General features: G+C 41.2%; 1 protein-coding gene across 6 annotated transcripts in view; it reads right to left on the bottom strand.

Annotated features, from left to right (window-relative positions):
- RBM20 (RNA binding motif protein 20) overlaps nt 1-26,188 on the bottom strand; it is a 104,991-nt gene that overhangs the window by 30,371 nt on the left and 48,432 nt on the right. The window contains exon 1 of one of the 6 annotated variants that reach the window (XM_071812139.1): nt 21,217-21,403. The exons of the other annotated variants lie outside the window; for them this stretch is intronic. Within the exon in view, the coding sequence (XP_071668240.1) occupies nt 21,217-21,221 (5 nt within the window). The 5' untranslated portion in view covers nt 21,222-21,403. Of the gene's footprint in view, nt 1-21,216; nt 21,404-26,188 lie in introns of those variants that run through there. 6 annotated transcript variants of the gene reach the window in all.

Genomic DNA, 26,188 nt, shown 5'->3' with positions numbered 1-26,188 from the left:
ATTTTGTTTTCTTCCATTTTCCTTGAATCTCACACATTTTCTAAAATTTTTGCACTCCACCCTATGACATGTTTGCTTTTACATATAATTACATCTACCTGTCAAAATCTTTGAAAGATATATTTTCAATATTTTTTGTTCCAAAATGTGCACTTTTTCCCAGTCTGTCCATATTACTATGTGGATTTCAGAATCAAAATGGTCGAAGATATTGAGGTGCACAAGTATCCTAGATATATGACTACTCTGCAGTAGCTCAGTATTAGATTTGAGACCATATTTGCAATAGCTTGCTGTTTTTTCATCCATTCAAGCTGTTTCTGAATGCATTTTTCTAACAATTAGCACACTTTGTTTTTAATTCAGGACTCCTGAATATATCAGAGAGATATGTTTCCTAATTATCCAAGCACAAAATCAATTACATTCTGTTATGCAGAAGTGTGAACATCCCTGCCCTGTAATGTATTATTTATTCAAAACACATGCGGCTGCCTCCTTTAAATGCATCCAAAACAATTGCTGCCATACTAAAATATCAAATTAAAAAAAACTTAAAAATAAACAAATAATTGTTATACAGATGAAATAAATAAGATATTGGGGTAAACTTGGTCTTCAAATAAAAACGCACCATTTGACAGTACTTCAGTGAGATCGCGTGTTTTTACGTAAGGACAGAATTCAGCCTCTTGAATTCAAGGGAACTGCAAAGCTGTATTTCAAACACAGCTAGAATGATAGACAAAGTTCAGCAATCCCAACAACATACATTAATTATTAAAATAACTATTCTTTATAATGATATGTTATGCTGTTTCGCTGACCCCATTAAGAATACAGGGTTTATGTTCATTTTTGCTTGTTGAATAAACCCAGCACTCACGTCAATAAACACCGGAGCATTGGTTAAAAAAATGGACACAGGAACTTTTTCCTATACTCTGCATCTGGCTGATACTAGATGGCTGTTTACTTTCTCTTCAGCTCCACAAGAAGTATTTTCTTTGAATTTTAGTAAAATGACCTTCTTGATCAGCAAACTTGGAAAGTCTGCTGAAAGGAGAAAACCCCTTCACCTTTATAATTTAAGCTCTGAAATCATCTGTTGCTGAACTTTTTTTGCTGACTTCTGTTTGGAAATAATTAAAAAAACAGATCATTTTTCACAGTAAGTTCAGCTAATGACGGGGAGCACTAAAAACCTTAAGCTACTTTAATATGCTTATAAGCTGCAAGTAAAACCCTTCTTATCCCAAATAACGATTTTTAAATCCCTCCATTATACTATTGAGGGCATAAAATAAAACTTCAGCCAATGTATATGTGTGCTCTGCCAAGTGAGTTTTGCGTATGTTTGGCAATGGTAAACTCCATTATCTGGACAATCATCCAACCTAACAGTTAGCTGGAAGATGAAATGTAAGATGTTATCACAGAGCCGCTAAACTCAAGGTTTACAAAGTTGATGGGAGTTAAGTGCCTGCCTGTTACTGAGAATCCTTTTCGCTCAAATGAAACTTTCAGCCCAAATGTTCTCTGTCTTTGGTTACATGCAGAGAGTCAGAATTTCCACTGGGAAAGGGACAAGATGAAGAGGCAGACACAGTGGCTGTATCTTGCGTAATGGCTGTGATCACAGGGATAAAATTGGAAGTGATCTTAAGATGATGGTGAGAGCAGTTCCTGAGGCAAGATCAACCTGAATTCAACCACTCATGATATGTTTATTTAATCTGCTCTTAAGAACCTTCTATGGTGGAGATTTCATGACCTCTAGGAAGAATTAATTGCTCAAATCCCCTTAGTCTTGCAAAGCTCCTCTTAAAGCCCATGGTGACTCTCTGCTGACAGCACCAAGCACTCTTCCCATGCACACCAAGAAAGGCTCCTCTTACCTTCCTGCAGCTGCTATCGATCTTCTCTACAACCATCCCAGTTCCTTTCTCTGCACATTTTGCTGTTGCATTTGTTCACAATGCCCAGTATGATTGCTTTTCTTCATAACAGCACAGCCCTGAGGTCCCTGTTACACCCAGCCCCTGTCCTGGAGAGCCCAGAGATGTTGGCTGGGAGAGATCTCTGGAGGTCAGCAGGTCTGACTTCCCGCATAGGGAAGGCCAGCTCAATCCTTTCTCCTTTTGACTGTCCAATGGATTTATCGTATCACCATTTCATATTGTCCTCATCAATACTGCATCCAGGTTATGTCAGATCCAGTTTGTCAGGATTACTCTGGATTCCCATGCTGCCTCCAGAGCAGTTGTAAATCCTCTCCTCTTGGCACTAGCTGCAGATTTAATGGATGCTTTGTTCACCCAAGTCATCAATGAAAGTCTCAAATAGAGTAAAGACTGTTCCCAAGAAGGGAACAGTGATGCGCTTTTCCATTTCCTCTCCAAACACCAGTAATTCAAGGACATCTTATCCACCTCGCAGCTCTGCTTTGCTTGCTGAAGAGACCACACCCTGACAGTCACTTCTGCTAAAACAAAACAAAACAAAAAAGGCAACTGTCCTATTTGCAGTTGCAAGAACAAAAGGGTGGATCATCTCTGGTGAGACTCATTCCTTATTAACAATTCTTGCTCTATAGTTCTGGGAGAATTGTTTTGGATTGTTGTTTAAAATCAACTGTATATTCTTGTTTCTTCACAGTAACGTTTGCACTTAAAGTGCAAGAACAAAACGAGGTATCACCAAAGCGTGGACTGGCCTTCACAATTCCTCCCCCTTTTATTCAGTACATTTGACCCTAGAAATATGTTTCTCGTATTGTGTTGAACTCCAGATTGTATACTGGACTTATTTCTGCTTTCCTTTATGCAATGCATCTCACCATAAATATCTAATTAGGCAAAGTTCAACTCCTTTCAAGTAAGTGACGTAGCCTAGTGAATGTACCACCTAAAGGCAAGGTTATAGGTAATGATTTTCAGAAGTTGGAAAACCTATCATTTTCTTCCATGACACTTAAATGTTCTTTTGTTTTGATGATGTGCCACAGTATGTCAAAGATGCCTGTGAGGATTAGTGCATGCACAGGAACACAGGTCTACATTTTAAACCTCAACAGGGAGCCATACAAACTCCTTTGGCTGTACTGCAACCATCTATCTGCAACTGCTTCCCAAGGAGACATAGTTCATTATTTGCTGAAGTTAAAAAAAATGTATTTTAAAAAATATATTTTAAATGTATGCTAAAAATGTCAAAAGTAACTATAGCACCAGATCAGTCCCCACCGTAACACGTTGCAAAGAGAATTCATGTCACAGTTTATGGAGCTCTCAGGGCAAGCCATGACGGCCTGCAAGTGCCCTGCTACACGCGCCTGCCTCCCCAGCGCCTCCCTGCAACAGCTTTTGTCATCTAGGCTTTAAATACCCCTTACTGTGTGTGGTCCCTGTCCCCAGGCCAGACTATCCCTACCCACCAGCATCCCAGCAGAACTCCTGTAAGACAAGGTGTTGGGGCTTCCCAATAATCTCACCGCGTCGACAGCCGTGCACCCCTCACAGACGATTGTGCCGGGAGCTGTGCGGCTGTGCCCCGAGCCCCCTCCTGCTCTCGAGGACTCGCCGGCAGACTGAGCGGCACAGGAAGCCTTTTGAGAGGGGGGGAGCAGCGAAAAAGGTGCTGTGAACAGTAATGTAAGTCCATAGGGTGAGCGAAAGGACAGGGAGTAGCATTGGCACAGGTAGGTAACCCCAGCGGGAACAGGGCGAGCGGCTCTCGCAAATGCACCCCGACTTCAGGGACCACATCTGCTGCTCTGCCGCACAGCTCACTGCTCACAGCCTCCCCTTGAAAACAGAAGAAATCTGGGGAGAAATTATCTGGAAAGCTTATTATAACTTCAAAAAAAAAAAAAAAAAGGCAGCCTTAAAAAAAAAAAAATCAGAAATCCTTCAAAGGCTTTTTATATGAGTACATAAGCAAATACCCAACTGAAAAATAATCCTTGGCATATAGTACTTAATAGAAAAGCTATTACAGTAATATCTCACTACACCTTCTGCTAATGTGTTTTCCGCATGGTATTGTTAACCACTACAAAAATAATAAGTTTGAGTGTATCAATATCTCGCACTGCCTGGAGGCACAGCCGTTTTCATTTGTGTTGAAAGTAGGAAGCATAATGTGGTAGGAAGATAATTCCACATTTGAATAAATAATTTCTATTTCACAGTAATATTACACAATATAAAAGCCTTTTTACAAAGGTAATATCTTCAGTTTGTAGACAGAAAGAAAAATCTACAACTGTGAAAAGGTTAAAGCACTAAGAAGGATTTTTATTTCTAAGTAGCTTATTTGTGCTCAATGAAAGGATTGTCATTAATGGAGAAAACCCCACAAAAATATTAAATTCCCCTTTTTTATCCTTTTATTTTTAAATATTAGTCTCAATGATTTATTTGAAAAGTTTAATGAAAAAGCGTACTAGGAAATTCTCTAAGAGAACACCAGCATTTGTAATGGACATAGCACAGGCTACAGAAATCACACACAAACCTGAGCTCTTCTGTTTGCACCCTAGGTCAGCCGAAAAGCAACAGCTTGGGATCAAAAGTCACCCAGGAGCATGACAATCATTTCATAATTAATCTAGTGACACCACCTCCTCTAAAAGCTTGTTTAAATGTGTTACAAACCACCACAGCGCAGGAGTACTCGAGGAGAAATACTGGAATAGCTCTGATCTGAAGCGGTTGGTATGATTTAGTTTCTCTTTACTACTAATATTTAAAACTAAGAAATTTAAAGTGATAAATCAAGAAAGAAATATTCACTTATTTTTAAATCAGTTTTCTGATTAGAAAAAGAGAACCTCTGTGGATTTCATAAGATAGATATATATATATATATATATATATATGTATTACATAACTTAGGCCTATTTTTCAGTTTTCTTTTTATGTATATCTTAAAAGGACATAAATAGTACAAATTCCCACTGTTTACATACCCACACACATTACTGGTATACATAAATTACACATGAATCTTACAAAGCTCAGATCTAATTCAGCTGTTACTAAAGTGTGCTGCAAAGCCTTTCCTTATTTCAGTGGAGCAGAGCAAGGCTCCTGTATCCCTTTTTGGTTATATTTAATTTAAACATAAAACATCAAAGAATACTGCTCTCTTTTCATGATCTCTTTGAAATCAGCCTTTAATATTAAGCCATAATATTCATACTGTTATATGGAAGTAATACATGGCATATTGTGGCCTAGGAGCTTTCATTATCTATTTTGCAATGAATGTTGCTCACTTTTTCTGTAATGCATCCCAGTTTCTATGCTAAAGAAATTTTAATGTGAATCTTGAAAGATATATAGGAGGTTTTATTTATTTTCCTTAGGTTAAAGGGAAGCAGTTGGGATGAATCAGACCTGAGCATGTTCCTTCTGGCAGAAAACAGCCTGTGCCAGACTGCTGGAACTCTTTGGCTTTGAAAAGTCTAATTTATTGTCTTGAATAATAAACTGCCATTCAATCAACCTTGTGAAACAAAACATAAAACAGGACGGTGCTTAAATCTTGAACAGGGACCAAAAGAGTTTTGCACAAAGGAAATAAAATTGGTAGAGGCATTTTATATTAAATAACATCAATTATTTTATTCTCCCTTTTTGTCTGCCTTCAGTATTAATTAGGAGTAACTGACAGTTAATATGCTCCAAGCTCTGCATGGTAAAATTGATTAGTGTACTAAGTCAGAAAATAAGAATCAGTTTTTGATGAAAAATTATCAGGTTTCAGAGCACTGCGTGTGGCAGCTGTGAGGAAGGGAAAAGTGTGAAGATATTAACTCGTCCACAACACTCAGCTGGGCACTTGCCCAGCCCTGCTGACAAAACTGTCAATGCAGGCAGCCGCCACGACTTTTTGGTTAAGCGGTGTGTTATTGACCCTTAACTTTTGCTTGCTGGTTTTGTCCATTTTTACTACAATGCACATGGCTCTGCTCAGTAGCTGTTGTCTGTACGACTAAGCAGCTTATACATCTAAGGGCAAAGAGGTTTTAATTCATTCCAGTGGCCTGCATAGTAGATGTTTCACCTTGTGTTACTGATGGATCTTTCACTCTCAAAACACTCGGGGACTCAGATTCAATTTTCTGTGTGAAAAGATGTCTAAGAAAGTTGAGTGTTATTAGTTTAAAAAAAATGTTATTTTCTTTAAAATTATCTTATTTATTTCCCAGGCTTTACCTCTGAAAATAAAAAGCTGTCTTGAACTATAAAGTACCAGCTATAAAACAAAACAAAAAACAAAACAAACAACTGAAAACCCCAGTTATTAATAATGTTGCTCTGATTCTCTTTCTTTCTCTCTCTCTCCCTTTCTTTCTTTCTTCACAGACTAATGAAAGCATTTTCAAATTCAGCCATCTTTGAAACATGTAGGTACTTTGACTTCTTTCACATTTTGCAAATAATTCTGCGCCCACTGGTTGCAAATGACATTAATATAATTCTGCTTCGTGTCTACTCATACACTGGGAGGGTTATTACAGGGTGGTTAACCATGGCAAATCAATGGGATTCAATTCAGTATGGAATGTCTTTTAAAGTATAAAAGCCCCGGTATTACAAAAAAGCTAAGCACTATAAGAAGCTACTGCACAAACCAGATCATATCGTTGATCTGAAATCCCAGTTAGCTGTTACCGCTAGAGCTGCGCATGCCTGCCTTTCACCTCGCTACGCAAAGAGCTGGACTTTAAAATTAAATTTTAAAGATCGCTATGATATTCCACGAGGCAGATTAGCGTCCTTCCTTGCTAGAGCTGGGGGAGCCAGGCGATTTGGGGCGATGGCGGGAGGACGCGGGTGGCACGACGCGATCCTACCTTCTTGCAACATATAGGGCAGCCGGGAACGGGGAGCCGGTGCGGAGGGAGCGCGGCCAGGAGCCGATGTCAGCGTTGCGCACATGCCGCCCGGTAACATCCCACTGACATTCTACCTGCTCTCTGCGCCCCAGCTATTTACAAGCTTCCTTTCAGAAAGTCACAACTTTAGGAATGGAAAAAAAAAAGTCCCACCCCACCCCAATGGAGGACTGGAAGGCGGATCACGTGGCTGCGGGAGCTGGTCTTGTTGCGTTACACTCAGCAAGTGTGGATGGCAAACAATATCGGTTGATGTTTATGCCATATGTTCTCGGTCTCTTTGCGTATCAGCACCAAAATCCTGTTTCTGCACAGTGTAACGCCATGGGATCCCACCAGGGAGAGGGTCACAGTCTAATCTGGCAAGAAGTGGAAAAATCACGGCACGCTAACGAAGACCAAGAGGCACTGACTTTTACAAAGCAAGTCTTTGCTCTGGAAGGCAACAAGCATTATCCAGCTAAAGTTTTAACAATTTCTTAAAACACGCACTCAAATACGTCATATTTTAGCCCCTGAGCAATTTGCCCATGTTCAGACTGGCTGCCTCCTAAGGACAGTTGAGGTGTTGAGGAAAAACACTGATGTTATTTGGGCTAATATTACTGCTCAAGTCAGTTATCTGCCAGCTTAGAGACAGACAACAGAAAGGAAATTCATCACCCAGCACTAATCCACTGCTCCAAAAACACACGAGCACTGACCTGCATCACAGGCTCTGCTGGGGCTACAGAACCAGGGGAAGGAGCAATGCAAAACCTGCACATCCTTAATACAGCATTTGATGAGTTGTCTTGGCACGTGTCTTCTCATTGCTGATCCAGCCTTATAAAATCAAAGTTTTGCACCTTCCTAAACCAGAATATTTTATGCTTTACATCTGAGTGGAAAAATTATTGATCTTCCCTATATTTCACATTATCCAAAAATTAACATAAACACAAAAAAAATTTCCATTTTCCTGTTCCCACTTCTAACATATCACAGTATATACATCTATTAAATAAATGAGCTGTTCTACCACATCCAAAGATAAACATAAGCCAAATATTCCTATTTTTGCCTAGGTTACTTTAGCCCCTTCAGCCCATCAGAAAACTCACAGTGTTTAGCTGGCCACTTTACTACCCTCCTGGGACACAGCAAGAGCTTGTTAAACCTTCTTTTTGCAATTAACAGCATTAGTCTGGAAACCTTTCACAGTAGCAGCGGTATTCTGTATGTGTGACATGATCCTTCCATGGAAGATGCAGTTTCCAAAATCACTTTGCAGTAAGGCAAACCACAAATTAAATTGGCCTGTGAATATGCGCATTTCACTTAAAAAAAAAAAAGCTATAATTCTGCAATATTTCGCACGCTCAAAGTGGAGCTTGAAGGGGTCTCTATCCCTGTTTTCTAATTTCTTTCTTGCCTTCTTTCTTCCTTCCCATGCCATGTCAGACCACTCTCCCCACCTCTCCAAAGGAGAAAATTACTGTTCAAGTTTCCACCTTTTCTCCAAATAAAAAGCCCCATATCTTAAAGAGATGGCAAAGACTGTGACTGAAAGGGGAAAGGCGCCTAACAGGTGGTTCAAGGGTGTTCCTTCACACATGCAACTCCCATCAGGAAACAGCAGAAAAATCAGGGGAAGGAGAAGGCATTAGTAAAACCTACGGGGCTTTTCTACAGCCTGTCACATCTCCCCCCACCCGGCACAGACGTCCTCACGTTCTCCTCTGCATCTGCATTGCATTAAACGGGATGAAGAAACACAAACCGACTTTCACTCGAATCTGAACTCTCCATTTCGTGTCACCCTCAGGACAATCACGTGAAACACATATGGTGAGCTCAGCCTGGGAACCGCTTTGGGACCTTTCGGGCCAGGAGCAGAGTTAATCCTCACCGCTGCCTGCATATGGCTGCTGACTGAAGGCTGCAGGTTCCTCCCTGCCTGCAGCTGCCGCCACAGCGGGCAGGACGGGCAGGGGTGGCCAACTGCACTGTGTCAGCAGATAGACGTGCATTTTTTCCACCGAGACAGAGCAGGCCAAAGGCGAAGGGAAGCGAGGTGAGTAACGCAGGCAATTTGATTTTAGAAAATGCTACCTAGCATTCAGACTGCACACTTGTTGATCTCCACGGAGGGGGAAAAGATTCACTGTCTCAGCTCGATTTTTTTCCCCTATCTTGCATTTTGATCTGTCATCAGATACTCCTGTTTCGCTTCACACTCAGGGAAAGAACTTGCCCAAAAACGACAGCATTCCAGGCAATCTGGCAAATCTCATCCCTATGGCATGCCTTTGCTTCATCTGTCTGCTGAGCTGGGGAAAAAAAGAAAAGATAGAAAAAAAAGAGAAGGAAAACAAAAAACAAAACAAAACAACCAAACTAAACTAACCAGTGACTAGTTCTTTTCCCCCCAAGGAAAGACCTGCCATTCAGTATAAATCAGTTAACTTTTGCTATAATGTGCCTTTTCCAGTGTTTTTGCCACCTTAATTAAAAGCAACTAAAAAATAACATTACTTTTAAAAGTAAATCCACTTGAGAGAGAGACAGCGAAGGCTCTCAACTGGTTAAAATTCAGCTGGGAGCCTCTCCATTGTTTTCACAGAGGAAGGAAGTGCTGGTCTCAATACGCACCTTGCAGGCACATGCAAGGTCTCCCAACCTCCTGCCACCCTCTGCTAAGGTAATGTGATGCTTCCAGGGGCTGGTGGGACTAGAAAGGCTCATCTTTGGGTACTAGTGGGGGTAAGGAAAAAATGAATAAATAAACAAACAAATCATTCAGATCTCTTGCATCATGGGGCGGTTGGGAAGCAAAGATCAAGTAATGCAGCTGAGAAGAACTTTTAACTGAGCAGATGGCACACGTGGAACAAAATCACTGAGTCAAAGGCAATAATATATCTGATATAAGTCCCGTGCTGTAAGTCCTGTGGTGTAGCTTTTCAGGAAATTTTGCTCTCTAGCACTCTCCTTAGGGATTGTTTAGGCATGACTTTCTAATTCAGAGGTCAATCTTTTCATATAAATTGCCTAGCATCATCTCTGGACTCTGATATCTTTTAATGCTTTTTAAAATCTCTTTTTATTACAGCAAGCACAAAAAAATTTGGATTCTGTTCCTATCTCCAGAGCTTCTGGATTACTGTAACAAAACCCATCAGTACGTCATTTGGAAAACATCCTGAAATGTCAGATGCATCAAATGCAAGCCAAGCAGGGATGTGACGGATCAATTTGAATATTTAAACAGCAGAATTAGAAAATAGAAAAAAAAAAGGACAGAGATCTCCAGATATTAGAGCATCCCCACTCAGAGAAGACTACTGAACAAATGACACATCCTGATGTCTGAATGGAACACGAGCCTGAAAATCTTTAGGCATAAACAACCATCTACAGGGTAGGGGCTGGAAGAAGATTATCTCCATATTCCACAAAAAAGAGCTTTATAGTCTTGCTTTCTATAATACCCTAATAAATGAGACACTGGCAGACAGACAGAATTGTGGTTGGATCTGCTACAAGAATTTCTCTATTTCTATAACAATCAAATAAGTTATTTTAAATGAGTTTGCTATATCCATCTCCATTTTTATGACATACACATAAAACAGATCAGTGTTTTCTTCCCTGAAGAAGAGAAAGAAGCTGTCTTCACAATTCATGCAGCAAACTTCACATGTATTTTTTCCTGCTTTTATTTGCAGCCAGTCACTCCTCCTGAGTTCTCATCCTGCTCCATATATATTCAAACAAATTACTAAAAAAATCCAGCTACAATTCTTTTCGCAACCAGCACTGCAGCCTGATTTGGCCAGGACGGCAAACCAGCTTCCTTACTGGAACCAGAATCAGACAACTTCATCTATAGCTTCTTTATGAGAGACAGGAAAACTGAATCTCTGGTTTACCTGTCTATATTTCAACTAATAAATTAAAGACCAGAAATAATTCACAGAACTGTGATTCCAAAAGTTTTGGGTGCCTGGGCCTTGACATTTTTCAAGGTTCACTAGCAAACGCATTCAAAATTCACTAATACTTTTTAACATGGTATCAAGGAACAGTGACAAACCTTATTATCATCTTCTAGGACTACAGGTGCAATTGCTGTTAGATATTAAAACAAGACCATATCCGCATTTCTCATTTTTTTTTTTTTTAGTTGCTCAGGTGTGAGGCTCCAGAGATAGGCAGCACCAAATCTAATTGCTGATATACACTATTCACACCACAGTGTAGCGTTGCTGCCAGGACCGGGCATCAGAGCTGCTGGGATGAGCTGTAAAACCTGGTTTGGGGAGGGTCAGAGACATCTGTGCTACACTTAAGGTCAGACTGTTTAATAGTCTTTTCTAGTCAAAAAAACCTCTAAGAAGCTGAGGCAACAAGAGAGCGTGCAGGATTTGCTTGCATGTCACCATTCACACTTCCTCTGCAGCTGATTCAGCTCCTGAGCTAATCAAATATTTTAACACAAGTATTTTCACTCTGTAGAAAATATTAATTAGCAGAGAAAATAGTTAGATTTTAAACAGGACCAGTTGCCCATGCATGCAACATGAGCAGAAGGTCTGTTTTCACTGCAGAGAAAAGCTGGCCTCCTGCAGTACTGCCAGCCGGTTCCCATCTACGGGCAGAGGAACCGTCACCTGCTTTAATGTTGTATTGCCTACTTCTCTGTAATTTCTACTGGGTTTTGTACTGTAGTCCACAGTGAATGCAGTGGTTTGTTACTACAAAAGGAAACAATCTGGTGGATGGGACGGCAGCTGAAGATCGCGTGTTAAGCACAATTACAAAGAGATCTCGAGCAGTTTCTATAAGTACTTTGTTTTTGAATTACCTATTTGCATTACCTCCAGCACAACAGATCAGTCTTGAAGTCTTTCATCAGATTCAATAAACCTTCAGTCAGGTCTTCTGGCTGTGACCTGGCCTGTGGTCTCTGTGTCAGCAATACTCTCAGGTGCTTTCATCCCTTGATTTGTCTATTGAAGACAAAGCTGGTATCTCCATTCCTGTAGTGGGTTCCTTTGCATCATTGGAATTTGAAAGAGAATAATTCACACAATAACCTCTGCTGCCCACTCCAACGTTAGAATGTGGATGACTTAAAGAGGGCTACACCTATATGTCATGGATCAAAACTCACTATCAAGGCATTTAATTGAGATTTGTCCCATTTGGCCAAACATCTGGCAAAGATGGGGATACCACAGCCCAGCTCCTCAGCAGCTTGGTCAGGAACATGCAGAGGTACACAAAAAAACCTCTTTCCCTGTCTTGTATGTCCGTCCCAGGGGTGTGATGGAGACAGCCAGTCCCAAGTGCCATCTGCCGCGCTACATGTGAGCATCACACCCTGCTGCCCCTGTGCATGCCTGGCTGGATTAGCCCATGTCAACAAGAGAGTTGACACCGTTCCCTATATGGGCACATGCAGGGCGTCCAACTCCATACGCACCACGGGGGAGGAACTGGGGGGGTGGGACAGACAAAGCACACACTGGAGGCCTTGGGAAGCAACACCAAACCATTTCTGACTCTTGAAACAGGATCAGAGTCCCTGGGAATGGGGCCAGCACCTTCCCATGGGGCAGAGTCAGACACGCTGAGCAGATTTTGTCCTGAGTAAAAGTCTCCCGACAGCAAGGCGTAAAGCAGCCCAGCACTTCAGTGCTGCCAGCCTTTTTGGTTCCTCATCTCTCATTCTCTCTAGGGTTTGCACAGCTGATTTGGTGAGTACAGTGGCCCTTGAGTAGCAGAAAGTGATGCTGAGGAGGAAAGGCTCCATGATTGTCTGGTTTGGAGCACCTCCACGTTCTGTATGTAGTGCATTTATCACAGACAGCAGGAAGGCAGGAGACAAGAGGGAAAAAAGCCAGATTGTATCGGGCACTTCCCCATCCATCACATGCTATATTTGCTCTGGGGAAGGCTGCTGACCCAGAGCGTAAGTGATGACACACCAGTGGCCCTCTTGGCCTCCTGAGCTCCAAGGAGGGAAGGGGGACAAGCAACACCAGGTCTATAAACAGATCATGCAGCAGAGAGGATGGAAGTGTTTAAAATTAAACTAAAGGCAGGCTCAAAGATGCCCTAAGATGGTAAGTCTGGGGGCTGAGCACGAAATGAAAACATCAACAAGGTTAGTTAGAATGTATGTTCTTCCATCTGATGCCTACACCTTAATGAAAGAAAGATATAAAGGTATCTTTACATAAAGTAGCTAAATGTAGATGTGAAAAACTGCATGAAAATCACAGGAATAAGCCCAAAATTTGAATATCAATACTAACATATAGGATGAGGCATTTTAGTAAGATCTCCACTCTGCTTCTCCCCAGGAAAACATGCTGATACTGGCTGGGAAATCTGAGGAGCAGCTCATGTGATGCAGACTTCTGACATTCCCCAAGACGTGACTAAGCTTAAACAAGTGGTATTATCTGGTGCATTTGAAAGCAAGATGTGAACAGCATGATCGTGAGGCTTTTCTTGGTACCACACAAAACGTTCTTGTTTGGATAGGGTTTGTGAAGGGAAGGATATTACGAAAAAGTTAAAATTTGTCTGTGGCTTTTATAGTCTTGCCAGGCTGAGCTTAGAAGAGAGTGCTGAGAGTTAACAACAGGAACATAAAGAACAGCAGTTCTGTGAAAATGCCTATAATTGAGCTGACACCTTATACCAGGACAAAAATAACTACAAGTCCTACTACAGAAAATACATCCTTACCCAGAAATAAAGCCTAAAGTGGGCACTCTTAGTCAGTTTTGCAAGTTTTACATCATTACAAATACATGGATATTTAAAGTTCGCTCATTCCAAATGTAGGATGTAATAGTGCGTTATCACAAATACTACTTTCCAAACCCAAAGCTGAAGACATCAGTGACCTTTGTATTGACTGAAAAGTGAATAAAAGGAAAATTGAAATAAATGTATGATGTAAAACCCAGATGCTGTTCCCCTGCTGTGTGTGCAGAACTGGGGAACACCAAGCTCAAACAGCACTTAAGCCCCTGTGCAAGCGCAGCCTAAAGATTCCCCGTTCACCGCTCAGAGCTCCTGCATGCCAGCTTCTCTTATCCTCAGCATCTGATTCGCTTTATGCTACATTCATAGGGACTTCAAAAACAAACAAACAAACAAAACAAACAAACAAAAACCTCAAGGTTACAAATCAAGGCTTCTATTTTTGAAGAAATTTGAGGAAAAAGGATTAAAAATAGAAAGCCGGGTCTGAGCTCTGGGCATCAGAATAATTCCTTTAACAACACTGAAGTAATGACACCAGCTGACTTTTTATTGCCAAGTCCTTCCAAAGAACTCACATGTCTTGGTAGTAACAGCAGAGGTAGTAACTACCTTCCTAAATCTGACATAATCAGAAAGTTAATTATATTCTTTTTGGTGGGGTTTTTGTTGGGGCTGTTTTTGAGGTTTTGGGTGTTGGTGGCGTGGGGGGCTGGGATTTTTGTTTGTTTGTGTTTGTTTGGTTTTGTTGGTTGGTGGGGTTGGTTTTTTTTGGCACTTCACTGCATTTAGACCATAAAAATCGGAGGGAGCTCTCTTACTTTCTGGTTGAATTTGTGCACAGAAAAGAAAAACTTCAGGTTCAAAAGCAACTACAAAGCTAATGCATTATATCTTTTCATTAGTTATAATTATATTTTAAACGATTTTCAAAACATACATGGTGTGCAGTTAAACACAGCCTCTTCAAATACAAACCAAAGCATTTTTTCCTTACAAACAAACTCGTCATTTCCAGTCGTTCCTACCTACACTTTTGCATTTAGCTCAGCAACAATGTGAGATGCTCGCTGGCTGATGCTGCCACCCAATGGCTTTTGAGTCGCTAACAGCTTGAAAAAAAAGAAAAAAAAAAAACACATCTGTTATGTGGAACCAGTTCTGCTACTGCTATGGGAACAGAAAGTGCCTGGGTAGGACACTTCCACTAAAGAGATCTTATTAAAAATCGCTACATAAAGTACACATTAAAAACACTCATTTGAGGAAGATGGAAATGAAGCAAGTTCTCAGAACTTCAGCTGAATATTCTTACTCTCATCTCCAGCAATAAACACGGGTGAGTGATTCACTCGCTCGGCCAACAGCTCCTGCAGCCAGTGCTCAGCCAGCACTTCTGCAGATGTTCCCACACTGCAGGAGAAGGGATGAGCAGCCGCTTTCTCCTTCCCCTTCCCCTTGCACCCCTCACCAGTGACTGCAGCTGCCTCCAGGCAATTCTTTTCCCCAGACATTTAAGAAGAATCAACTGAAATTTTCAGATGGAGAAACTCAGTGCTCAGTTTACACAGCAAGAAAACACTTATTCCCAGGTGCTGTGACAGGCGCTGGGTATCAGCCAGGGAAAGCTGTGTGGATAATACCCCCAAAAACTCTGCAGGCATCTGTAAGCCTGCCTGCACTTTAGCCTTACAGGACATAAAGCAAACACTGACTGCCCTTAAGAGGATTTAATTCAGGAAAGAGAGAAGGATCCAACAAGTTACATTGTTATCTCTGAATATTGTCTCTATGTAGAGAAAAAAAAAGGTGTCTTCAAGAAGAGAAGCAAAAGGAATCAAAAGGCCAAGATTGAGGAGAAATAAAAAACTCTGGCTCCATTCCTGCAACCAAGTCCAGGAGAGATTTATTTCTTTGCCCACAGGATTAGTGCCTTAAGCCAGGCTCTGTTCACACTGACATATTACTGTATGAGTTGGCTAGGCATAAATTAATTATCTAAAGGCTGAAAAATATTAGCTCTACTTCTGAGGATTTCATCATCAAGCAAAGAGCGTCCAACAGAGGGGCCCACGGCAAAGGGAAGAAGGAAAGGCAGGCACTTCGTGGTGCCTCCCTCTCCGGGGAATGGCAGGAGCCCCTGCTGAACCAGGTGTCCCATGGGGAGATGCTGCCCACCCACAGGTGGTGGAGACCCCACAGTGGAGTAAGAACTACAAAAGGAGCCAGGGGGGTTATCATGCCCAGCCTGGAACACGCCTTGAGTTGGCCTTTGCCTAACAAGGGTGTTTCCTTTCTTGTTTCCTTTTCCAGTCCCAAGTGGTCCTAAAAATGTTTCCTCACCTTAGGTCGTGACAGCACATTTCTGAACACTATTATATCTCCCTTGCAGCCAGGGAGGGCCAGAGGGCTCCACCGCAGTCCTCACCAGGACAAATCTCAGACAAACACCAGCCTCGAGCTGCTCCTGACTCAGAGTAAACACCAACACCCACCAGCAACATGGGAGTTGTGGTGAAACATGTAGGGAGCAGGACTTCAACAAGAAAAACAAGTGATTATGTTTTCCTCTGAAAGGTCACAAAGGTCTATGTGCAGCAGAAATATGATTCTGTATTATTATACATGCTACAAGGTCCCGGTGACTTGACTTTAATGTAATAATTTAATTCACAAAGCACTGTACTGTTAGGTAGCCTATTGTTTTTGTCATTTTGTTGTTAATGAACAGATCTGATCATACTTTATTTTCTCAGTCTACATACAGTCATGATAACAAACATTCTCATGCACATTTGCTGCGTCCAAAACAGTAGTGAAATAAATCCCTTCAATATAGTAGCAATTTTTTTCCCACATACAAATTATAAGTAGTAAAAAATGATTATTTTTCTTTTGGAAAAGAAATTTAAGTACTTTATTCTGTATTCGCAACAGTTTAAGACATCCACAAGGAAAACACTGAGATAACGGGGGGCCACAACTGGTCTTACTGCGGTGAGTGTGTGCAGGGCGTCCTTCTCACGAAACTGGTACTCGGTGAGTGAAAGTGGAACAACCACTAGATGGGGATGTCTGGCTTCAAAATGTAACAAACCCAAGGGGAGCCTTAGTCACCTTCTGGGAAAGCTTTTTCAGAGTATTAAGGGAAAAGAGAGGGAGAAAGAGGAGGGAAAAGAGGGGAGGGAAAAGAGGAAAGAGCCCATGCACTTGCCTTTTCATCGTCTTTCTCCAGACTGAAAAAACAATTAATTAATTCATATTGTGCAAGGGACAGATAAAGATACTATACAACAGTACGAGGTAAAATAGGTAGAGAACAGTACAGGTCAATGTGTGTATTCCGAAACAATTTCAACAAATATCCGGACAAGACCAAACTGTTGGTGTGTCTCCCCTGACCTTCTTACAGATTCTCACACTCCTGCCCCCGTCTCTTCTCTGACAAGGTATCTTTTGGGACTTCACCTCCTCTTGGTCCTCCTTGTCTGCTTGTCCTCTTTTCTACCTGCTACCCTTATGGGTCCTCTCCTCTTCCAGCCTGTAGTGGTCAAATTTTGCTGCTTCTCTCCCCATGTGTTTTTCTTTTCAGGTTACAACTAGAATTTCAACATGCATCTCTTGGCTTGATTAATGGGATCTCCATTCCCTTGAAACATTTGCATGGCCCCACCCTTTCAACGCAAGACAGAGCTTCTGCACATGTGTTCTCCTCTTCACACGGTTCTGTAGGTCCCAGGGTCTTAGTCCTCGCCTTCAAACTCTTCCCAGCACTGGCAAGGCTCTTTTCCTCCCCACTTTGTCAGATTTGGAGCCAACCTGCTACTTGTCCCTCTTTCTCCTCATTGAGCACAATGCCCTCTGCATTGAAATCTAAAGGCGCCTTTTCCTTCCATCTCCAAATCCCCTCTTGTAATGTTTCCTTCTCCCCAGTGCCTAAAAGCAAGTGGCCAAATTAACACAGAGGAGTAGATCAGATGGGAACTACTTAGAGATACTGGAAATACTTCATACAGCAATTAAAAATTCTTGTATATGTCAAGAGAAGGATGCACACTGCAGTCAGACTCCTCCTGTGTGCTCACCTTTGTACGTTGTTGGTTTTGGCTTGTAATTGCAAGAAAATCTGATTATGCCTTTCCACAGATGCAGACAACCGTGTGCAGGAACAATATATACCTGAACATAACTACTTTCTTCAAATAAGCACACGAGAAGTTCACAACAGCTTTTTGTCTGCCTAAGAACAAACCCAAAGAAGACGCCTGGGGAATCCTCTGAGAAATACAGGAAGATTTGGGGATATTTAAAGTAAACCAGATCTTCATCTTTTTTTTTTTTTCCCCAGCTGAAAACTTTTTACTCACATAAAAACTTTCTAACCAACATTTGTACGCACTAAAAAAAGACACCCAATCTTTGAAATTTTTCATTGATTGTTTTTCTTTGTCCCAAAGTAGAAGATTACAAACAGAACACCGCTGTTTATTGCTTTGAATGTGGCTGGGCATCTATTTTTAAAACACCATTGTGTGAGAGTGAAAAATGGTAATGTACTAAGAAAAATGATTATAAAAAAAAACCCTTTCCCTCAACTTTATGTGCAAAATCTTGGATTTTTTTTGAAAGCTGCGTTTCAGAGATGACACATATTTTGTCAGGTTCTCCGACTCTGAGAAAACAACAAAAAATAAATAGTTAATGTCCAATATGTTTTGTCGCAGCTTTCAACTTACTGGAAAGTAAAGGTAAATACAGAAAGCACTGCAGGCTGTTTTCTTGATCTACCATTCATCTCAGTCAAAGCTAAAACATGTATTGATCTCAGCAGCACAGAGGCAGCCTTCAATGGGAATCTACTGTAACATATTTGAGATCTGAGAAGATGCTGTTAATGTTCACATGGGAGCCCCAGTGCACTTACAATGCAAGATTTAGTCCAAAATTTGCACATCAACATGTCACACCACAGTGATAGAAAAAAAAATAATTAAAAATACATTTAAAATACATATTTAGGTAATGAAAGACCTCGTTTTAATCTGCTTTTCAAAGACATATTCAAAATAAACCTCAAAACAAGGTCACTCTATAAACTGATTGAGACCAAATCACGATGTCTTAAATTGCTCCTCCAGCTTGTTTTCAGCTACAGACGCTTGGTTGCAATTCTAAAACTTCCATACCTCCCGACTGGCACTGGTGAGCACACAGACAGGCTCAGAATGGACTCTCACACATCATGTATCTGACTGTAAAGGGCATCTCACCATTTGCAAGGCACAGCATTGCCCCACACTCTGATCCTGCTCTGTGCCATCAATTATGCTGTGGAATTCCTTCCCATCAGGCATGAAGAAAATAATTCAGTACATTATGCTTAAGCATACCAGTATCCGGGTGGCCACTCCGATTTATTAAAAGAATAACTATATGTGAGCATCAGAAAATACTTTAACTACAGCTCCATGAAAGATCCTGTGCAGAGATCTCTCGAGGAGCTGTGGACAATACTCCCAAAAGGAAACTGGAGACCATCCTCGGAATTACAACATCATCCGCTACAGCAAGGAAGCATAAAACAGCTCATTAGCAGCCCTATCGAGTGACAGACCTAAAGCCAGCTCCGAAGTTGCCCACACCTGTCTGCCTATAGCTCCTGCCAAAAAGACAAATTCCGCTGTGTAAAGAATCCTTGTCCCTCTTCTACATCTGGATGCTGCAACCCCAACGTGCTCTGGGAACCGCAGGTTTTACAGCAGCAGGGTGCTCAGCTAGGGAGAAAAGATGAGCAGATGGTGTAAGATCCCCCCCAAATCAATGCATTTCACACTACTGTGTTTTGAGTGTGAAAACCCAAAATATGATTAAAAATATTCATCAGTTTTAACAAGCATTGTTTTTAGTAGTCCAGCAAAAATTATACAGTGGTATTTCTGGTACATCTTGCTCCCTTACAACCTGAAAACATGAGTTCAACTGTTATCTTAAACTTATTTACAGTTTGCACCTCGAGTTGTTCCTTTGACAAACTAGGAGCAAACCATATTAATAGCATAATAGTTACTGCATAGTTTCACAGTGGACTCCAATACTGCAGCAAAAAGCCTTAAGATAAAGCTGAGCCAGAAAAATCTGTCTTTCCACGCTGTCCTTCATGACAACCTGAATACTTCATGAGAGTCCCAGGATCTGTTCTCTAGAAACAATGGTATTTTTTAACATGCTTTATATACAGGTTTCAGGAATGATGTATGTAGAAATTTGAAAATGATTTAGGAGAAATTAAATTAACATCTGACATGCACATACAAGTATCCATCAGTTTCAGTGACTGATTTTTCCTGGGCTACAAAGAGCACAGACACATCATACAACACAACAGAGGATGAGAGCAGCCATACATTTTTGTCCTTTCAGAAATCTTCTCTAATTGTAGCAAACTGCTAAATAAATTATTATACTAGATGGTAGAAAAAGTAGAAGGAGAGAGATGCAATTTTCTTCACACAATTTCGTAAGAAATTTCACCTCTCCGTAATGGTGTCTTGGGAGTGTAGAAAAGGACTCCTGTCTAGTGCCAGCCCTGTGTTTGTTTTTGTTCTTAATATAATCAGCATTATTACTACTAGAATTTACTCCACCTTTACAATAAAAGAAGTAAAATTATATGCAGGAGAGCTGTAGTAGTACACAGTTGCAGTAAGACCAGCACCACAGATCCTATAAAGCAGGATACTATTAACCAGCAGAAAATTAAACTCCTCACTCCACCAAAACGCTGCAAGGCATCAACTCATTTGCAAGCCCACATGTAAGAATTTTTCAGAAGAAATTACAACCTCACAAGAAGTAAAAGGTAGAAAGCTTCCTGATTCTTGCCTAAATGACTCTTTCCCTTCCACTGTAAGAATATAAGCCTATGGGTGTTTTTCTACGTATTAAACTAGGTTTTAAGTTTTGATCCCAAATAATGTTGCACCCGCTGGCTTCTCTCCGCCGGCCACCACAGTGAGCTGGTGTGGATTGAGCAGCCGGCACAGGCACCCTGACTGGTTGCCGCATCTTCCGAATTTTGGAGCAAGCCTGCAGTGACAGAAGGAAGGGTGAAGCCCAAGGCAGGTTTAAGGTGGGAGGCAGCAGGAACTCAGTAACCCGAAGGGCTATTCCTGGCCACGTGAAGGGACCCACGGCCCCAATTGGAGGATGCAGGTGCCCAGAAGCCCGTTCACTTAAGTACCAAGTAGAGATTTATGGTGTAGTAACAAGTCACAAATCATGGCAAAACGTGTGCAAGAGAAGTTCAAAAGGCTCCTCGATACACGCAGGAGGGTAGTAAATAACAAGATTCGACTTTCTAGGTTTCCTATCCCTGGCATGGCATCAAGACACTTTTTAACTATTTCCCACTCAATGTTTTGCCTTTTACCTTAACAAACATGCAGAAATTTTGAGGAATCCCTACCTTTGGGTAAGAGTCTTTTTAGTAACAAATTTGCTAAGAGATACCACCTGCAGAAAGTTTTTTAAGATTAATTACCTACCTCATTAAGATAATAAAAATCAGATCCGTTACAAGCAGCTGCAGGTTCTTCTAGTGCTTGAAGGACCATATCTTTAAAGAAACCCCCAGCATCTGTAGCTGTAACCCCCTGTGGAAGCACCCAGGGCTGTACCCGGCCGCTCAGTGACGCACATGGTGCAGAAGTTAATGCACCAGCCTCTGGCCTGCACCATGGCCCTGCCAATCGCTGGAGCAGAACTGCAAAACCCCACTGTCTATTTGGGATAACAGTTTAAATCCCAGCCCATATCCCCCTTCAAAACAACATACACTAACCCAACTTATTATTTTTTATTTTAATGCGTTATGCATAACCAGCATTCAGCTGCACGGTAGATGGCAGTAAATCTTCACTTCTCACATTACAGACCCTCCAGTCTCACTCCAGATTTGAAAGAATTAGTGAATACGTTTGTGGCATTTTTCAACACACTGTAGGAGTAAAATCCTGCTCCGCTATACTCCTCTTCAGCTTTCTCATTGATCTTTCACCTAGGTATGCTCATATATGATTCTATTATTTCACACATGGTTCATTCTCAGAACTATTTTATCATAGAAAAGCAATTAGATGTACAAGCAGTTTAGCACCATCGGATGAAGACTGGCTTATTTCAGCGTAATATAATCCAAAACCCTATGAAACCTAAAACAGAGGATTCTTAATCACAGCTGTATGTGTTGACACATACAGGGTGAGGAGGGGAAAAAACATACTTGGTGTTGCTGATGGTATGTCAAATAGCATTACCAGAAGAGAAGCAAGCTGCAGCATGTGATTTGGATGACTCTTTGGGACACAGAATTTTATCTTGATTTAGACTTTCTGCCACAGAAAAACATTCTCTTCCTGCCAAGCCTTTGCAAAGCTCTGAACCTCACTGAAGTTCTCACATGCTCATTGTTTAAACTCTGCTACCAAAGATGCTGTTTCAAACTTTAAAACACTCCATGTCCCAGCTGTCAAAATGTACATTGATAAATCATTTTACACCCATAGATGTCAGTTCCTAGTAATTTACGGGATACATGAAGCCATAAAAACTGAGCTAAGAAAATGGCTTTTATAGAGGGTTTGACCCAGAACACTGATTGAAAGAACTATTTCCAGTTCCCTGTCTGGTCTTTGGATCAGGCCCAACATGAACAAAGGTTTGCTAGACCAGCTCTTTGATCAAGTTTACCATTGGTTAAGTGGCCATAATTTCAGTGAAATTGTACCATTCACGCCACGGAGGAAGTCAGCTCTTTAAGTGCCTTCTCTTCACACACTACCCAGTATACAAATAAAGCTCATCTCCAAATATACTGTTATGCCTTGTTGTGTTTCAGAGACACTTGTAAAAAGCAATGAGAAACCACAACACAATCTCTCTTTGCATTGGATTATACTAATTAAACCAGATTAATATTGTACTAACTTGTAACAGCACAAAGCAATCTGGTTTATATCATGTCTTTCTGACGGACTGCATTCCAAAATAATTTTGGTGCCAGCTCTCGCATTCCCAAAAGTGCCTTTAAAACCGCCTTGCAACCATCTGTAGACATCTCATAACTTGCACCCAGCACTTTGGCACCAGCCCTCTGGGAATTTGGGGCTTACATTCAGGATCAGGACCCTGGCATGTGCACCGGGCAGTGCGGAAGTGTGAAATCTTCTGGACCCAAAACCCCACGACAAATGTCTTCTGACCACGCTTCATTTATATGAAAGCCAGTCCAACCGCTACTGCAGTTCAGTTTCTCATGAGCAGCAGCTGAAATTCTTGCAAAAAGTGATTTGCCTACAGCACTGCAATCACCTCCGCATTGCTCCAGAGGGCTGGGGCAGCAAAGACAGATTTACACCAGAACTTGCCAACAATCCTGCCCTTGTGCCCTCTGTTCCAGTATGGGACTTGCATGCGGTGACTGAAAATGCTTACAAACAATGCAACTTCTCTTCAACTGAATAATGCTGTAGATTCATTTCTCTTCTAATTTTGAAGTACTCTGTACACATATTTGACCTTTTCTACTTTTTAAAAGACCCATTGCTTAACAGCCATTTACTGCAGAAACAGAAGGGAAAGGAAAAGCTCTCTATTGGCACCAGAACATTAGATGCCATGCAGATGGGCTGGATGCAGCATAGTATTTCGTCAAGTTTGATTTGTTTGAACCCAAAAATATAGCTAAGAGGAAATTGTTAAGGGACAGGGAAAAGCTGTGCATCTGGACAAGTCACCTGACGTCAGCCAGGGCAACAACTGCTGCTTGTAACAAGGAGTCTTGTCTTTGGGGCGGTGAAAGGGCTGAGTCCATTTAAAGTTGATATCAGTAGTATGTGTGCAAATCAAACTCTAACGATGTTCTATATAGACATAGTTTTAAATACCGGAAGTTATTTTAAGATGGATTTTTTTTTTTCTTAATACTTTTGCATGTATACAACAATGAGCAACTGAAATTAGGACAAATACCTCATAGGAAGTCTAGAAATAGAACAGAAAAGTCCCTGTGATGAAATATGCACATGTATATGGATACCTTTACATAAACAACTACAGATATAACAGACACATTTATAGACACATACACAGAATACATTAAGACATGATGTTTATATACACAGTGTAGCTGCAGACAGTGTAGCACTGGCTACCTTGGTCCTCCCAGGCAGCTTTACTCATTTTGAGGGGTGATGCTTTGTAGAACCATAATGTTCTCTGAAGGTCAGCGAGCTTGCACCTTCATCAAATAAGCCTGTCCAAAGTACAGTCTGAGCCACTCATTATCACTGTGTTAGACACTCACACCTTCTGCTCTTCCTTTAGATGTCCGTAGCATTGTCAAAAGAGAAGAGAGGGAGAACTTGTTTGAAGGCTGCAAATTAAGTCCTTATTAAGAAGTGGAGTGTGCAAAAGATCTCAGGCTTTTCAAGACGCCTAATGAGAACGTGGAGGTTGTACCTGTGAAAGATTTCAGAGCTCTGAATTAAAACTTATCTGTTTGGTCTTCCAATAGCAAATGTGTCACCTGCCGGACCCTGCGCAAAGTCCACGGGCTTCACACTGCTTCACAACATCTACATCCTCAACAAAAACACAGGCTCCTCTACACCACTGGAGCAATTTCAGCCCAAGACTCCCATTCAGCTCAGTGTAAATCACTTTAGGTGAAGCACAGAGGAACCTTACTAATTGAATTCTGATGTTTCACAGGTTATGAACACTTTTTTCCCTTTCTAAACACCGAATTGAACACCGTACTTGGCCCACAAATTTAAGATTTCATTGCCAAATTTTTATAAAACCCCCTCACAAGATTTTCCAGTGTCTTTGAAGCACCATTACCACCCATGGTTAGAGCTGAAAACTTGTCAAAGAAAAAGCTGTAGTACACTTTTAATTAAAAAAAAAAAAAAAAACAACCAACCACTAATTCTTTTAGACCACTGAAACATATGTTTTATGTTCAATGGGCTACTGACAGGTTTAAGCTAGTGGAATAACTCAAATAACCACTTCTGCTGCTTCCAGTATAAGCAATACTGAAATTCCTTGGTGGATTTAAGCCCTGGTCACTACAAGTCAATGAAGCTCTGTAGTGTGGTATTACATTTACATGTTCACTCCAGAGCAGCATTTGCTCCACCCTTACTGTAGGATAAAGTGTTCAAGAAAAGAAAGTAGAAATCCTCGCGGTGACATGTACACACTCTCAGTTTAGAGGAGCTAATCTTTCAGTGTGAACAAAATGAGCTAGATAAGCATCTCTTCACACTCCATTAAGTTATGAACCTCCTCCATATCAAAGACAGCATATGACAGCTGAGTCATATACAGCATTTATGCAATGTCCACTTGTCCAAGTAAATGCCTTTATAGAACCTAAAGATCTTCAGCTGAAGAGTAAACTACAGACAAGTCTCCGATGCTGCGACAACGAACACACAAGATCCAGACAGACTCACAGACTTGTGACCTTTATGATTACAGCCCATTGCAGGCAGCTCGCTAGCGAGTGGACAACCCTATTTATGGTGACAACAAATCACTGCAAGTTAGCCCATTTGAGAGCCTGGAGACCAGCATACCTGAACTGTCAAATATTTCAGCATTCCTCACCCAGTGCTTGTTTTGCTCTACTGAGGCAGACAAATCGGGGTCCTCCTCAACCTGTCTCATTTTTAGTTCCAACACAGGTATGGGCAACACACAAGGATACAACGCCATGGCATGAGGAGCCTGTGCTCAGTGCTGACTAATAGTGATCAAGTTGTTTTCATGACATTAAAAGGATTTGAAACAGGATTTCAAAGAGGAACTTTGTTCATGAGCCAGAAAACAAACTATGAGAGGGAGAGAAAGCAGTTGGGGTAATCAGAGATTTATACCATTTTTATACCACATCACTTCAGTCTTTCTAGTCCTTTCACTGCCTCTCTGCTGGATAAACACAATTCAACTTTCCTATCCCTACCTGGAAATCGCTTGTTCAAGGCCTTCCTCATCTTTGCAAGCTTTGGTTCAATCCTCACTCTCTGCCTCATCTGCCTTTTCCACTCCTCCTCCACAGCACTGCACAAAATCACACACTGTGACATGCCACAGAGTCAGTGGCATTACCCCGTGTGCCACTGCCCAGGGTGCTTCACCCAGCGATCCCAGCCACATTTCATTGTATTTGCCAGAAAGCAGGACTTTCTGAAAAACACTGTAGTCTTGATTTAAGTTATTCAAGAGGGGGAAAATTAATTGGGTTTGTCTCCTTTTGATATGTTGCAGTAGCTAATTACTCTTAGTATAAAAATAGAATTTTATTCCTATTTAAATATCCATTTCCAAACTCACTACTTTGAATTTGGCATTTAAATATGTCATGTTAGCAAGGACCCAACTTGCCACACAAACTGAAGTTACAGTCCTACTGTTATTGAAAACTGCAGTAATCTTTACTCATAACTG

The sequence above is a fragment of the Patagioenas fasciata genome, chromosome 8, assembly GCF_037038585.1.
Source record: "Patagioenas fasciata isolate bPatFas1 chromosome 8, bPatFas1.hap1, whole genome shotgun sequence".
NCBI classification, from domain to species: Eukaryota; Metazoa; Chordata; class Aves; order Columbiformes; family Columbidae; genus Patagioenas; species Patagioenas fasciata.
The sequence above is the reverse complement of the archived record's forward strand: the minus strand, read 5'-3'. Positions and strand labels throughout refer to the sequence as shown.